Source organism: Microcaecilia unicolor, chromosome 6, assembly GCF_901765095.1.
Source record: "Microcaecilia unicolor chromosome 6, aMicUni1.1, whole genome shotgun sequence".
Lineage (NCBI taxonomy): Eukaryota > Metazoa > Chordata > Amphibia > Gymnophiona > Siphonopidae > Microcaecilia > Microcaecilia unicolor.
Window position 1 is genome coordinate 291,286,976 of NC_044036.1, and position 16,887 is coordinate 291,303,862.

Consider the following 16,887-nt stretch of genomic DNA (forward strand, 5'->3'; position numbering starts at 1 on the left):
GAGAAACTTGGCTGGGCCCGGGACAAGGCCGCCTCGCCCCCGCCGCAGCCCCGCCCCCGAGGTCACCGCTGCTGCTTCTGCTCCCCGAGGGCGGGATACAGGGAAGGAAGGAGACCCGAAGGGAGGAGTTCCGCCTCACAGGAAGGTGAGAGGGAGAGTCGCACCGCACGGTGATTTAAATACAGGGGGCCGGCCCGGTGGCAGCAGTCAGAGGGGGGTGGGACTGGCACCGGGCCCCCCTTGAAGGCCTGGGCCCTGGGGATTTTGTCCCCGCCCCCCCTCTCGGCAGCCCTGCACAGCAGGGTACCAAAATGCAGCGTTTTCAAGGATTTTTTATAAAAAGGGTAGCATGTCACAAGAAAACTGAGCCGATAGGCAAAAACTGATTTCATTTTCGAATTCAGCAACCATGACTTAGCTAAGAACACCATTCACATTCTTTGTAACAAAAATGCCGTTTACCAGTGTTATTGGTTAATTGGAACTAACTGACACTGGACCTGGGAGGGGCATGGGTGGGTCAACAGCGTGCCAGGCAGTTAGTTATGTGCGTGGGTTATAGAATACTAACATTTACAAGCGTTCCTGCCTAGGGGAGGAGTGGCCTAGTGGCTAAAGAACTTGTATTGACATTCAGAGGTGGCCAGTTCAAACCCCACTGCTGTTCCTTGTGATCTTGGGCAAGTCACTTAACTCTCCATTGCCCCAGGTACAAATTTAGATTGTGAGCCCAACAGGGAAATACCCAGTTTAGCTGAACATAACTCACCTTCAGCTACTACTGAAAAAGGTGTGAGCAAAATCTACATAAATTTAGGCACAAGCATTTATACTGGCCATTGAGCTAGCATAAGTGCTTACTCCTGAAGTTAGGTGCATAAACGTGACCTTAGGCTAGTATTCTATAATGGCATAAGTGCTAGGCACTATTTCTAACATATGTGCCATCACTTAGCACATAAGTGAAAGGGGGCATAATCATGGGTGTGCCACTAGAATATGTGCACCACTCGTACAATACTATACATTATGCACAGTTAGGCACCAACAGTTACAACTGCATTGACTTGGTGGAACTGGTGACTAGCTTTAGGCAAGTCAATACTGACTTTTGCTAGCATTCTATAAATGAATCTTAGCTCCAATTTATAGAATTGCCACCTTAGTGGACAAGGTTTTAAAAAGTGTCCAATAAAAAAGGTATCATCTTATTTTCTTTTCCATGTTTTATTTTGTTTGATTTCTATTGATAAAAAAGTGTTGGGCAAGTTCCTGCAAATCCATGCTTATCCCTGGGGATAAGTAGCATAATATCGATCTATTTTTTTGAGATCCTGCCAAGGAGTTGTGACTTGGATTGGTCACTGTTGGAAAAAGGATACTGGGCTTGATGGACCATTGGTTTGTCCCAGTATGGCAATTCTTATGTACACAGCCTTTCTAAAATGACCTTTCTGGAGGTCTCTGACTGTAGCTCTAGATGTGTAATCTATTTCTACAAGATTCACCTCTCCATTAGCTCCTGAAGGAAGTGCTTCCTCCCTTTCTCTGACTTGTAGGGAGGGCTCTGTTGAGTGATCCTGTTTCCTCCCCTTATTCCGCTTGTGCAAATTAAAAGCCCCTCTCCAAAGCAAGGGGATCACTTCAAAGTCCTTGCTCTGGAGACAGCTGAAGCTTTGTTACTTTGAAGGATCCAATTAAGATTATGATTTTACCTTATGCACTGCCAAGACCAGCAGCAGACCCCTCAGTAAGTGTTTGACCTCTGTGCTTATCAAGGACAGGAATCAGAGCCCCATCTGTGCTATGCAGCACTGCCAGGTGAATTTACCTTCCCAGCTGTTTCTAAAGTAACACTAGGAAGAAGAGTTCCCCCCCCCCCCCCCCAACTCCACCCATACCTCCTCTTACTTATTTCTCCAGGCCTACCAGGAGTGACAGAGCAGCTGGCCTCTAGGAGCACGGAGGGTGGATGTCTCTCCCATAGTCTTCAGCCTGACTTAGACATTTAAATAAAGAGTATCCAGGAAGAAAGGGGTACACAATTTGGATAACCTTTCTAATACTTGGACTTTTGCGGACAACCTGTAACCTTCCAATCTTACTTATTTTCTGTGAGATTTAGGCTCTCCCTCATCATAGACTTGTATTTTAACCATGCTTATTGTAATAAATAAATAAATTTCCTGAAGCCTCTTATTTTGTATTGTCTGTGTGTTTTGACTAGACTGTAAGCTTCATAGAGTAGGTACTGTATAATGCCAGATACATCCAATAGTATCAGGGGGGGGGGGCAGTCCATGCGCTTGTCTGCTCCGCTCGTTCCGTGCTCCCTCTGCCCTGGAACAGGTTACTTCCTGTTCCGGGGCAGAGGGAGCATGGAACGAGTGAAGCCAACAGGCGCACGGCCCCCCCCCCCCAAAAAAAAAATGCACCCGGGGGTGTCAGCCACCCTAGGAACGCCACTGGCATTATAGAAATGATAAGTAGTACTAAAGAAGATATACAAAGAGAAAACAAAGGGGAAAGGAAGGAAAAGAGAAAAAGGTAGTGAGTCAGAGATGGGAGGAGAGAAGAAAGGAGAGAATGTGGAAAGAGCAGGAGAGGGTACAGAAAGAAATTGAGAGGAGAGCGAAAAAAAAAAATTAAAAAAGGAGCGCAAAAGAAAACAGCAGGAGCAGAGGAAGACAGACAGAGAAAGCTCTAAATAATAACGGTGTACAGAAGAGAGAGAGAAGAGAGAGAGAGAGGAGGGAGAAAGAGAGGATGAGGCAAAGAAGAGACATGGGGATGAGAGCTCCTGCAGATTCTGCACCTGACTGCCACTCTGCCATTCCTGTGCACTCTCCTGTCACTAAGCACCTATTAGCTCATAATCTTGTCAGGAATTAGAATATACTATGAAGAGACAGAGCAAGCAATACAGAAAAGACTGGGGTGGGGTAGCAGAGGAAGAAAGATGAGTGAGAAAACAGATATGGTGGAAGGAGAAAGTCAGGAGGAGATGTAAAGGTTTTTAATTACCTATAACTTGTAGCCACTTAACTTCTACTCTTACAGTAACAGAAGAGATGATGACAGATAAGCACAGGTGGGTCAGTTTGCCCAGTTATTCTGGTCTACAATGCTCTTGCCATCACTCTGAGAGGCTGATGCAGAAAGTTACCAGGAGCTTCAGCGTGTGGTTAATAAACAGTTTACCAGCTTGTTAATGACCGCTGTATGCAGAAAGGGTTTCTGCACTGAAGTCTATTCCACTGTACATATTAGTGTACAGAATATTAACATATATTGTATGTTAAAGAATCGACCCCGCAGCAAAGCAGGGCAGTGTGCTGATGTCTACCACAGGGGCACAACACCAGAAACCTAACTCCCCCACAGTCTGCATCGGCTCCATCTTCTTCTTCCTCTCCACCTGACCTCCTGCCCTCACCACAAACTAAAATACCGGTGTCTACCAGCACCCCCATGCCCCACTCACTGATTTAAATAGACACTTCCCTGGTGTCTAGTGGCACCCTCACCCCCGAAGTGACTGACCCCCACTTCCTCCCACCCAACTTTAAAAAAAGCTCTGGTGTCTAGTGGCACCCAATCTGACCCAACCCAACCCAACCTGACTTTCTAAACCTTCCTGGTGTCTAGTGTCCCTGACTCCTCTCTCAGGCCTTTCTGGGCTCCCCCAGACACCCCCCCCCACCTGGAAGAGGCAAGAGCAGTGTTCACTTGCCTCAGCGTGCCATCTTAAAAATGGCAAATTCCAGCCCCAAGTGGTGCATCCTAGGATGCACTGAATGAGGTCAATCTATCATAAGGATTTTTTCTCTTATCTGTTAGTTGGGTGGAGGCTACCAAATAGGGGAAAAAATCCATTATGTAGCAAACTGACCCACTTGGTGCATTCCAGGATGTACTGTGCCAGGCTGGATGCCGCAATTTTCAAAGACAGCAGTGCCAGGCAGGAGTTGAGAGGGAGAGAGGTCAATACAGATGTCTAGCAAGTGTTGTTGTTTTGGAGGTTTCTTTTTTTTAATGTCACTCTTCCTGTCAGTACCTGCTGGGTCAATCACCACTCAGGCACTAACAGGAAAGATGACATTTTGCAATGAGCTGTGGATCACTGCCACATTTTAAGGTGGCAGTAATTGCATGCTCATTGCTTACAGCATACTGCATTACTTGGGGTCATGCTAACCAGCTCTACCGTGGGTCCTTCTGCAGATCTCCCAATTGTCAGCCATATAGGCTCCACATCTGCTGGAGTCCACTCCTTATCCTTTTTCCCCCACTAGTAACCTGCTAGGTCTCCCTAAACCAGGTATTTTAACCCAGACCTCAGGATACACCCAGCCAGACAGGTTTTCAGGACATCCACAATGAATATGGATGAGATTGACATAGAATGGAGGTAGTGCATGCAAATTTCTTTTGCATATGCACTGAGGGTGTCCCCAGGTCTGGCCTGAGAGCCACTATGGCTTTTTCTTCTCTTCCTAGCTCTCCACATATCACTTTGACTAGTACCTGACATACAGGCTGTACATACACCATGTCCTCTACCAACCTGTAGAGTACAGACTGCATGCATAGATGTCTGTCAGAGACATTTCAAAGTGAATAATCAGGTTCTTAAGGAATTTATTATTTCACAGGGTTCTGTGCTTTCACCTTTCTTCCATGCTTTCTTTTCAAACCCCTGAGTGATAAAATTAGACCTGAGGTATGGGAAGAGACATAGGTTCAAAATGATATTTCAGATATATGTGGAACTTGGCCCACTGAAAGAAGATAATTTAGGAAGACTATGGAAGTCATTTTAGAAGCATTTAAGTGTGTAGATTGGCAATTTCAGATAGCTGCTGTCTACACATATAGCTAGCCAGGATGCCAAATTTCAAAGGGGTGGAAGGTCAAAATACACTATACGTGTATGTCTCCATTTTACAATTTGAAATATGCCAACTGATTTCTCTGTTAATATCTGTACCTGCTCCAAAGTGAGTACAGCTTTTATAAGAGTATTCCTTTCTGCCAGGGGCAGGGGGCGTTAAGATGAATAACGCTCTTAATTGCCCACCTATTTTTTGCTTTCAAAATTAAAAGGGAAAGGGGATGGGACTTGATATAACTGCCTTTCTGTGGTTACAATCGGATATTCAAAACTATTTACTGGCCAGGAATGGCTCCTAGCCGGATAAATAGCAATTTAAGCACTTAACTGCAGATATTCAGTGGGAGATAACTTGCACATAATGGCAGTAACAACAACCCTAAGCAAAAGAAGATGTGACCTGCACAAAGTGGCAGTTACAAAACTAAACAAAAGAGGAGGTTTCCTGCACAGAACAGCTGTTACAACCCTAAACAAAGAAGGGGTAACCTGCATGGGAGCAGCAGTTATAACTCTAACAAAAGAAGGAGTAACCTGCACAGAACAACAGTTACAACCTTCAAAATAGAAGAGGCAACCTGCAAAGTGCAGCTGTTACAACCCTAATTACCTTGCTGGCAGTCTGGTGGGCCATGATGGTCTCCAACTGCCATCATTTGCTATGTTACTGTCTTTTCAGTGAACTTCTCTATTTAAGTTAACATCTTGTGTTCTGTTAGCTTTGGTTTTATATGTACAAAATGTTGGCAAACTGTAACTAAAGTGAATAAAAAAGTTATAACATCCCAAGATCTATATTAGTGGCTGCAAGTCTTTCTAAGAGACTACAAGTCACAACTGCGGTGAAGGTCTGCTTCCAACTGTAGGAAACAAAAAAAATTTTTTTGAAGTCTTATTTGGATTAAAAGAATATAGATAAAGGTTTTAGAAGAGTATTCAGAAACGAAGGGACAAATTTTGGTGATGTTTTACAGAAAGAAATGATAGGTTTTAGTAGTCTGTTGGATATGTGTATAGAGAGAGAGACAGGGGTCAAAGATGACCTCAGGATACGAGCTGAGGAGACAGGGAGGATGATAGTGGTATCCACAGAAAAAGAGAAGAGGAGAAATAGTTTTAGGGGGGAAGATAAGAAGCTCTGTCTTGTCTATGTCAGTTTCAGATAGTAGTGGGTCATCCAGGCAGCAAAGTCAGACAAGCAGGTGAGAATCAGGCCTGGAATCCTGGTGAAATGTCTGATGAGGAGAAATAGGTGTGGGAGTCATTAGCATAAGATAGTTCTGAAAAACAAGGGAGGAGATCAGAGAATCAAGGGAACAAGTATAGAGAGAGAAGAGAAGAGGGCCAAGGCAGAGAACTAACATACACCAACTGATAGAGGGATGGCAGGAGAAGGATTCACCACAGCATAATCTAAAAACACAATGGAAGAGATAAGACAAAAACCAAAATACAGCAGAGCCCTGAATATAAGCTACACTTGAATTTACGCACATGGGAGTCTCTTTCACTTACTCTAGAATCTTTGCATTGGCTGCCAGAAATCAGGGTCAGGGACAGCACATTCACTAGGCGGACTAGGTGTCAAGGGAGCAACAAAAGAGAAGTAATCTGCTGTAAGTGCACGTGCATGTGCTCAAGGCCTGCCATTCCCACCCTGTATGACTAGAAGTTTGTCTTGGGTAGTGGGACCCAGAATGCCTTAAGTGCGCATTGCACTGAATCCTGCCACCATATTGAGTTTCTTCTTGATGCTGGCTATATCTCTGCAGAAGGACAGAGATAGGATGACAGCGGAAGCAGGCTAGCAGTGGTGACAGGGAAAAGGGAAGAAATGGGAGATATTACACACCGTGACTGGGTGTACGAGAGAGATGCTGGACATCTAAGGGGAAGAAAGAGAAGATGCTGGGCACATGAAGTGATAGGGAAAGGAAGATAAGGGGAGATGTTGGACACCTCGTGGGGGGGATAGGGAAGGGAAAGGGAGATGCTGGACTATGAGGGGGGTGCAGGACTAGGGCCTTGAGATGTTCTGGATGGTGGCTATATAGCTGAAAGCTCACCTAGGGCATCAGATACCCTTGGACTGGCCCTACTCAGGGTAAATTTAAGATTTTGATATTGGGTTTAGGTTTTAGGATGACAGGGACCCTTGCTATTTGTTCAATCAGTTAAAGCTACACAAGATGATGGCGTCCAAGGGAAGGTGGGGCAGGGAGGGAATGGGAAAGGGGCTGGATGAGTTTTGTTTTGTACGTATGTATATTTCTTTGGGCTTGTTTGCTATATTTATGTGTATCTGATGATAAATTGATCAATAAAACTAAAAAAAAAAAAAACCTGCACAAGGTATCTTGAAAGTAGAAATTCCTCCTTGCCCATGATGAAATTTGTAAGAATTAAGCTATGCCAAAACTGTACATTCCTAGAACTGAAGGAGGAATGGACCTTACAGATCTGGTTTTCTAGTTATTTTTCGGACTGCACCTATCACCTCACTTTCAATTGTTCTTCAACCTCCTCACTCTCTCTTCATTCAGGTGTACCCCTGGGCTCTATTCCTGCCACTACCATCTTTAACATTTTCCTATCCCCTCTCCTCACTATCATACAAGATTACACTTGAACATGGTTTTGCTATGCGGATGATATTCAAATCTTCTTGGATCCCGCTTCCATTCTCATGTTTCTGTCTTACTCGTGTTTCATCTTGGCTTAAAGTCAATCTTATCTTTTTGAACTAAAAAAAAAAGTGAGTCAACCCTTTTTTCCAACTCTCATGACACCAATTTTCCTGCACCTTCTATTCGATGGGTATCTTCTCCCATACAAAGACAATATCAAAATTCTAGGTGTCATCTTTATCTCAAAACTCACTTTTAAATCACAGATCAACTCCATCATCTGTTCTTCATTTTCAGATTGATTCCATCATTGGTTCTTCATTTTTCTCATTATATTGCATCCACTCTGCTCAGCCCTATCTTCATGCTTCACTGCTCCATTCCCTCATCTTGGAACTTGTCATGTCTCATGTGTACTGTAATTCCCTTTATGCTGGCATTCCTTGTACTCTTTCAAACGCTTGCAACTCATTCAGTCTATCGCTGTTGAACTTCTCCATAACTCCTATCGCTTTGACCATGTCACACCTCTTCTTCATTCTTTACCCTGGCTTCCTATCATCGCCTGAGTTAAATTTAAGATTCTTTCACTTATATTTAAGTCCTGCCTACCGTCAGCTCCATCTTACATCATTAATTTACTTATCCCTTACACTCCCCTACGATGCCTCTGTTCAGGTGACCATAATCTTTTGACAATTCCACCCTTACCTGTTCTCCACTTCATCATTTCACATGACACCACATTTCGTTATCTAGGACTCAAATTATGGAATGAACTCCCTCTCCACATCAAAACAAACCAAATCTTACGGCATTTAAGAAACTCCTCAAAACCCATCTTTTAACAGAATCCTTTGGTTCCACTTTGTAGTAACCTCATATCTTCCTCTCCCACCCTTCCCACTCTATCCTTCCCCATCTTCCCCTCCTTCTCACCATTTTTCTTCTTTTTATAATTCTTTTTTAACTTGTAAACCACTTAAGATGCCCACTGGGGCCCAATATGGTGTATCAAATGAAATAAATAAAATAAAAATAAATATAGAGCTACTTTCATAGCCCTCCAGATCATCAACAGATCCAAGCACATACAAAGTGTTGAAGCATTAAGCTAACAGGCTAATTCAGAACAGGCCATAAGAATTAATTCTATATTGACAAATTCATGTGTAATTGCCATTATAGAATACCAGCATAAGTTGGAATTTATACTCCAACATTTAAGCCCAGCCACTTACACCACATAAAAGGCTGTGCATAAATGTCTCAGCTGCGGGCATAACTGTTGGCATTCTATAACATTAGCGCATAAGTGTTGGGCATGTTCCTAACCTGCTCATGCCCCTCACACAGTCACACACCCCTTGCAGTTTACACATTAAAGAAGCTGCATGCTAAGGTTACAGAATAGGTGCAGTTACACACATAACTGCAAACTGGCACTAGTTAATAACAATTAGCACCAATAATTGGTTGTCAGCGCCAATTAGCAGCTAATTGGTCAATTAAGTTATGCATGTAACTGAAGGTATTCTATAACCTGCGTGCACAATTTTACACACTAAGGGCCACTGATGGTTGTTAGTTTTACAAATGATTGATTTCTTCCTGAAACAGCAAGAATATTAGCGAAACAAGGTGCCCTTGGGAAGGCAAGTTAGTTGATGGGGCAGTGCACTGCTGGACTGATTTGGAGTGAAATGAAGCACCTGGCACACTAAAGACCCTGTTCACTTAGCCGCGCTAGAGGCAAATTAGCGTTTTTAGCACGCGCTAAGCATTAGCATATGCTAACCATGTAGATGCTCATAATATTCCTACAAGCGTCTGCACAGTTAGCACACGCTAATTTTCAGCACGCACTAAAAACACTAGCGTACCTTAGTAAACAGGGTCCTAAGTGTGCAGCAACGCTGGAAAGATTGCAGTGACAGCGTTCTTCAAGATAAGTGCAGGATGGTCTTTAACTAGTTGAAAAGGACTGGCCAGCCTGTAGAAATGTCCCAAATTCAAAAATTAGTGTGTAGAACTTTTTTGAATAGTGAATATATATAATAAAGCATTTACATTCGAAGTATCCTGTTTATTAGAAAAATAGGATTTTTTAAATCAGTTGTTTTTCTCCATTATCAGGAGTTTTTTTTTACACTGATTCTTTTTTTTTTCATCTTAAAACTGATAAGAACTGACTTCCATTATGGTAGAGGGTGATAAATTTGTTGCAAACTACCCTATTGGAAGATTTGAGGTTTCAGTTATTTAATTTATAGTGTATAGGAACAATAAATGTAAATTTGCTTTATTAATTAACAATATTTGTGAATTAGGTATTGTCAGTTTTTATAGTTTGTATCCTATTAGACAGTTTGTATATCTAAAAATACAACCTGCATGCACAATTTTTACACACTAAGGGTCAGATTCTGTAAATGGCATCTAAAAAAATAGGTGCATTCACAAATAGCACTTAGCGTAGTTCTGTAAATCACGCCTAAAGTTATAGAATAGTGCATAAGGCCAGGGAACATGTCTATATTTAGATGCGGCCATTTAAGTCACTGAAAACCTGGCATAAATTCCCGCACCTAAATTAGGTGTGTAAATTTGAGGAACACCCCCAATATGCTCACACTTCTCCCATGGCCACGCCCCCTTTCAGCTACACATGTTAGAATTACATGTGTCTCTTAAGAATATGCCTATAAAGATGTGCACGTACATTCCAATTATTATTGGGATGTTCAGGGTTTGTATATCATAAAACATTTTTTTAACTGTCTTGCTGGTTATTGTGTGCTGCTGTTCTTTGTTATTAATAAAGATGATTTTTTTAAAAATTCCAATTATTGTCAGTTAGTGCTGATAATTGGTTGTTATTGGCCAATTATCAGTGCTGATTGGCCGGTTACTCAATTAAGTTATGCACATAAAATGGGCATGTGCTCAATTTAGAGTGCGCAACTCGCTGCACCTTATATAGAATCTGGGTGAAAGGGTAAAACTGTATTATTTATTGATTGATTGGGATTAACTACCTATATGAACAGGTTCACCCATGGTGTTGTACACTAGGTACACACAATATTATAGAATGAGAGGATAAATGTGCAGAATCAATCTCCCTCCTTAAACTTGGACAAGTTTCTAAAGAACAAAGAGAATCAGTGCGAATCCACCAGTAGATGCAGGAAGGAAGAAATATAAAATTACAAAGACAGAGGAAGAAACTCTTTAAAGACCTAGATCAGCAAACAAGGAAAAACAAATAAATGCACAAATATAGTGGGAAATTACAAAATGTGATTTTAGGAACCATTCCCCCTAATTCTATAAAGTTGCATGCTTAAATTTGCGATTAGCGCACAAAGTTGCACACATAAGTTATAGAATAGGGTCAGTTACATATGTTAACTTAGGGGTCCCTTTTACCAAGTTTGTGGTAAAAAGGGCCCTGCAGTAGCGGCGGGGGGCGTTTTTACCACAGCAGGTAAAAAGCCCCTAAAAAGACATGGCCATGCGGTAAGATTATTCTTACTGAATGGTCAGGCGGGGGTGGAGGGTGGGGAGAGCACTTACTGCCACCCATTGAGGTAGTGGTGAGGGCTCCCGTGGTAACCCAGCAGTAACTGGGCAGTGGCAATTGCCGCCGGGTTAGCACCATGCTAGAAACTATGGAATTATATTTTGTAGTGCTGGAAATGTCACGTGCTCAAGGTGGAGCAACCGCCGGTGGTCGCATTGGGCTGGCGGTAGTTGTGGGTTGTCACTTGGCAACCCTTTAGTAAAATGGCCCCTTAATTACACAAATGAGGTGCTAACTGGTGTCAATCAAAAATTAGTATTAATTGACACTAATTAGCAATTACACTTGTATGCCCCTAGTCGGTATTCTATAACCTGTGCATGCAAAATCCAAGGTGACATGAATCTGGGCAGGGGCATGCTTAGGAGTTACATGCGCAGGTTATGTAACGCTTGCATTTATATGCCTAACTGCCCACAATTGGGTGCGAACATTTACACCAGCCATTTGGATGGCGTATGTGCTCACGGCTAAAGCTACGCACGCAAATGTGGAGTTACTCTGCATTTTATAACAACTGTGCACGCAATTGCTGGTACAGAATCTGTACTTAGCAGGCAGCATCCTGGAGCTTAGCAGTATATACTGATGAGAACCTGACACAGGAATGGTTAAGGAGAGATGAGCTTAAAACTAAGGATGAAAGTGTGATTGTTGCAGCACCGGACACTGGCTAATGGGCCTGACGGTTCAGAGCCAAAAACAAACAAATGCAGATTGTGTAAGTAGAACTGGAAACGGTTATTCATCTCATTGCTGGCTGTGATGTGCTGATGCCAGAAGGCCTGTATACAGGAAGGCACAATAATATAGCACTGGAAAGTGGGTTAACATCATAACATTGTGGAGGAATAACTTAATGGTTACTGCAGTGGTCTGAGAACCAGGGGAACTTGGTTTGATTCCCACTGCAGTTCCTTGTGACTCTGGGCAAGTCACTGAACACTCCATTGCCACAGGTACAAAATAAGTACCTGTATGTAATATGTAAACTGCTTTGATTGTAAGTTCAGAAAGGCAGTATATCAAATCCCATCCCCTTTCTCTAACATCACTGTAGCAAAAAAGCATCATTACTTAAGGAGAATTGTGGATAATGAAGAGGTTGTGATCAACTGGGACATTCCCATTCCAACTGACAAAAAGTTTGATGCAAGAAAACTACATCATTTGAGAACAAAAGCGGCCTTCTTTTCCTCTTACTTTTATGTGCTTTACTAACATAAACGTTTGCTGCCTTTAAAATAGCTCCTTTCAGTTTTGCCCACTGCTGGTCTACTTCCTTCAGCTGTTCCCATCCAACTAACTCTTCCTCGAGATATTCCCCCATTTTGACAAAGTTAGTTCTTTTGAAGTCTAGAACCTTCAGTTCTGAATAATCTCTCTCTTCCTGTGTCTTAATATTGAATCACACCATTTGGTGATCACTAGGTGCCAAATGATCACCCACCGTAACATCAGAAACACTCTCCCCATTTGTAAGCACCAGGTCCAGAATAGCTCAATCCTGGGTGGGTTCCATTAGCAACTGTTGGAACAATCCTTCCTGTAAAAAATCCAGGATCCTCTTGCTTTAGTTTTCAGTGGAGGAGTTGTGTTATATTATTGTGTCCTGTATGTTGGACTAGCCGTTGAGCCCGTGAAAATGGGCTACTTTGGAATGGGGGGGGGGGGGGGGGGGGGGGTTCGAGCCCCCCCCCCACGGAGTCGCCGCCGCGCCCCTCCACCCGGCCCGAGCAGCACTGTAAACTTACATCAGCACGCAGCAGCAGGCACATCAGCAAAGCTGCCGTCGGGGCGGGCTTCCTTCTCTGCCTGTGTCCCGCCCTCATGTGACGTAACGTCGGCGAGGGCGGGACAAAGGCAGAGAAGGAAGCCTGACGGCAGCTTTGCTGATGTGCCTGCTGCTGCGTGCTGATATAAGTTTACAGTGCTGCTCGGGCCGGGTGGAGGGGCGGCGGCAACTCGGGGAGGGGGAGCGGTTCCGCGTCTGCAGCATGCCAGTAGAGACTTCCCTTTCTGGTCCGCCCCCGTATTGAAGCGGGGGCGGGGCTGAGAGGAAAGTCTCTACTGCCACATTTGCGAGTGAGTACGGTCACTCGCCGTTTATATGTTTGATTCTCTACAGGAAGGATTGTTCCAGCAGTTGCTAATGGAACCCACCCAGGATGGACCTATTCTGGACCTGGTGCTGAACATTTCTGATGAAACGGTGGGTGATCATTTGGCATCTAATGATCACTGAATGGTGTGGTTCAATATTAGGACACATGAGGAGAGGGCTTATTCAAGATTGAAGGTTCTAGACTTCAAAACAACTAACTTTGTCAAGTCTCCTGTCCGGGTACACCCTGCTGAGTTGGCCAACTGGCAATACTCAGCAGCACTTAAGCAGAGTACTCAGTACGCTAACTAGCTAAGTAAGCAAATAAAGTTAGGACAGCAAAAAGACTGTCCTAACTTATCCACCGAGCTAACTGGACACTTGTCTGAATATCAGCTGGGGCCTACTTAACTTCCAGGTGACTGTACACACCCAGGTATTCAATGCTGGAGCCTGGACATGGCTCAGCATTGAATATCTGGGGTTAAAAACTGCTGACTGCCGCTAGCTGAACGTCTACCTCTTAGACTGTAAGCTCTCTGGAGAAGGGAAATGTAATACATCTTGAGATTTGGTTTGGAAAAACAAGTAATCAAATCCATGTTTCCCTCGGAGCATCCTGTTACACAGCATGAGCAAGGCCACCGGCTCTGATGATAAAGTCAAACAATTGTGCTGATGGTATCTTAGCAGGGTGTGCTGATGATATGGTGTATAAAAGTCAGACAACCCCTTCCTAATGGAAGAGCCATCCCTCTAAAAGGCCAGGGTTGGAACAAAGGCCATCTCACAGTATGAGTCTCCCCAGGTAAACCTTTCCCGATGTTTCCCCCACAGTGTGTCTCTTTTCTGAAGGAGAAGCTACGTACCATTGTAGACTTGTTCAGAGAAGCGGAGCGCAAGGCTGTGTTTAATTTTCCTCACTTCCCTGTCCATGGTGAAGGCCTCGATGTCTAAATGCGCATGGTAAAGGATGGTTCCTGCTGGGGTCTCGTAGATACCTACCCATTTTTCCAGGCAGGGGGAACATAAAGAGAGAGAGAGAAAAAAAGGGAAATGTAAGAAAGTGAAATTGTCAGCAAATGACACAAATAATGATGGCGGTGACAGGAGTGCTGTGGTCGCACCCCATTCAGTCCCAGCTTGCTGTAAAATGCATCTGTCATTACTGCCCTGCTGGGCCCGAGACAGACCACTCCGCACCTTGTGGAGAAAATGTCTAGATTCCCCTCTCTGAAGAGGCTAAATGACAGGGTTCAGGAGCGGATCCCCCTGCCGATGCATGCCCACCGGCCTGCCTCTGAAAACCTGTAATTAAAGCAATGTGAGAGAGCATAGGCACAGGGAGAAGGGGGCCAGAAATACCCTCTCACACCCTCCCCCACTTGTCCTCAGCCCAAGAAACATCAGCTGTATCACAAAGCCAAATGCTGCTACCTTAGGAAGGGAAGAGGCAGGTCAGTGTCTAAATTTTCCTCTGTAGCACAGGCATACATACATGCACGCACACACACAGACAAAAAAACAGTCTCTGCAGGACTAACATGGTTATCTCATACACACACACACACCAGTCTCTGCAGGACTAACATGGTTATTACACACACACAGAACAGTCTAGTAAGACTGCAGTTTTCTGCAGGACACACACACACCAGTCTAGTAAGACTGCAGTTTTCTGCAATATGGCAATTTGCCCATTGATTTCAGTATCGTTGATCAGTAAGAAGTGAACTATATTAACACACCTTCTAACTTAATACGCAACATATATGGCTGGGCCTGGGAGTGCCACTGTCAAACTCCAACCTCTATTAACTGCAGACAGAGGGCCACAAGTACAGCTGTAAACATGAAAAAAAAAACCCTGAAATTCAGCCCAGCTAATCAAAGTGAGCCTCTGATCCCAGCCTCCACTCCTAATTCAGTCCAGTCAATCACAAAATGAGCCTCTGATCCCAGACTCCACTCCTAATTGAGCCCAGTCAATCATACAAAATGAGCCTCTAATCCCAACCTCCACTTCTAATTCAGCTCAATCAATCACAATGTGAATCAGTGATTCCAGCCTCCACTCCTAATTCAGCCTGGCTAATCACAATGTGAACCTCTGATTCCGGCCTCTGTTCCTAACTCAGCCCAGCCAATCACCAAGCATGCCTCTGATATCAGCCTCCACTCCTTCAGTAAAAATCATAAAATGAGCCTCAGATCCCAGTCTCCACTCCTAATTCAGTCCCACCAGTCACAATGTGAACCTCTGATTCCAGTCTCTGCCCCTAACTCAGCCCCTGCTAATCACAATATAAATGCCTGATCCCAAGCTTCTGCTCCTAACTCAGTCCAGCCAATCACCAAGCAAGCCTCTGATCTCAACCTTCACTCCTAACTCAGCCTTTTCTTTGCATATATTTTCCTGCCTTAAATCTAATAACTCAGGAGCCACTGCCATTCTTTTGAGTTCCCTTTGCTATGACAGTCATCTGATGTTAAAGGCTGAAGGGACCTTGATCAGTCTCAAACAGGAGATACTGCAGAGGCAAAGAGAACTGACAGGCACGCCTCTGCGAAATAAAAACAAAATGCAAAAACACTTTCAAAGTGACACTGGCTGCGTCTCCAAGTGTTTATTTTCATCTCTCCACATTTAGAGGAGACAGAGGTGACAGAATGGAGGCAATACACCCCCCATCACTATCACATACCATAATTATTGGAGAGGGGTGGACTGGATGGGTGGGTGGGTGTCTATGTGGTGGGATGCAGGAGTGGACAGTGACGGGGGAGTATGGGAGAGGCAGCTGTCTATACGTGAATTTGCAAGTGTTACTGCCTCTCAAATTGGACAATTTATCAGAGTTGACTGTGATATGGCACATTAACAGACTGCTATTTTCAATGCTGGTGAGACACCTGAGTCCTTGTGTTGCTGAAGGATGTGAGGGACAGAGGCTATGCTGGTAATGAGATTCATAAAAAACAAAAACATAATAAATAAACTGAATGAATGACAGACAGAATAAAGGAGGTGGGTGGTAAGACAACATAATCAAACAAAAGAGTATTTCAACACTGATGTAGAATCCAGGCCTTAGTTGACCTGGTAGAAAAACTGGGATGGATAACTTCTAGACCTCTTTACATCCATGGGAATTTCCTCCTGGAAAGAGGTTGCATTTTCCCCTCTTTATTATTATTATAATGGTTTTTATACCCCACATTATCCAGAACAGTCTGTTTCAATGTAGACTACAGTGACAAATGGTTACAGGGTGTTGGTGCCTCTAGTAGATGGTTAGAAGGTTACAAAGATGCTAGTGTCATTAGGTGATGTTACATAAGGTTACTTTGTAGAACAAAGAATATACAGGAACTAATCATATCGGAACAGGCGAAAAGTGTAGAAAGTACGACTTTGTCTAGGGTGGTAATAATGATTGGGATCGATGGTATGATGATAGGCATGGTGGGAATGGTGGCATATATAGGTTGAGGGTTGGGTGGGTGGTGTTTAGTGTGTATGATTATATGGTGCATTGTATGGGTGTGTGGTTATTAGCCTTAGCCCACCTCCAGATAGAATTTTTGGAACAGGAATGTCTTGAGTCATTTGCGGAAGTTTGTGTAGGTACTCAGGGTTCTGAGTTCCTACTATTTGGTGCTTTGGTATAGAAAA

General features: G+C 43.6%; 1 protein-coding gene across 4 annotated transcripts in view; it reads right to left on the reverse strand.

Annotated features, from left to right (window-relative positions):
* ASS1 (argininosuccinate synthase 1) overlaps positions 1-16,887 on the reverse strand; it is a 181,673-nt gene that overhangs the window by 46,582 nt on the left and 118,204 nt on the right. For all 4 annotated transcript variants that reach the window (XM_030207832.1, XM_030207831.1, XM_030207829.1 and 1 more), the window contains exon 13: positions 14,081-14,212. In XM_030207832.1, the coding sequence (XP_030063692.1) occupies positions 14,081-14,212 (132 nt within the window). The remainder of the gene's footprint in view (positions 1-14,080; positions 14,213-16,887) is intronic.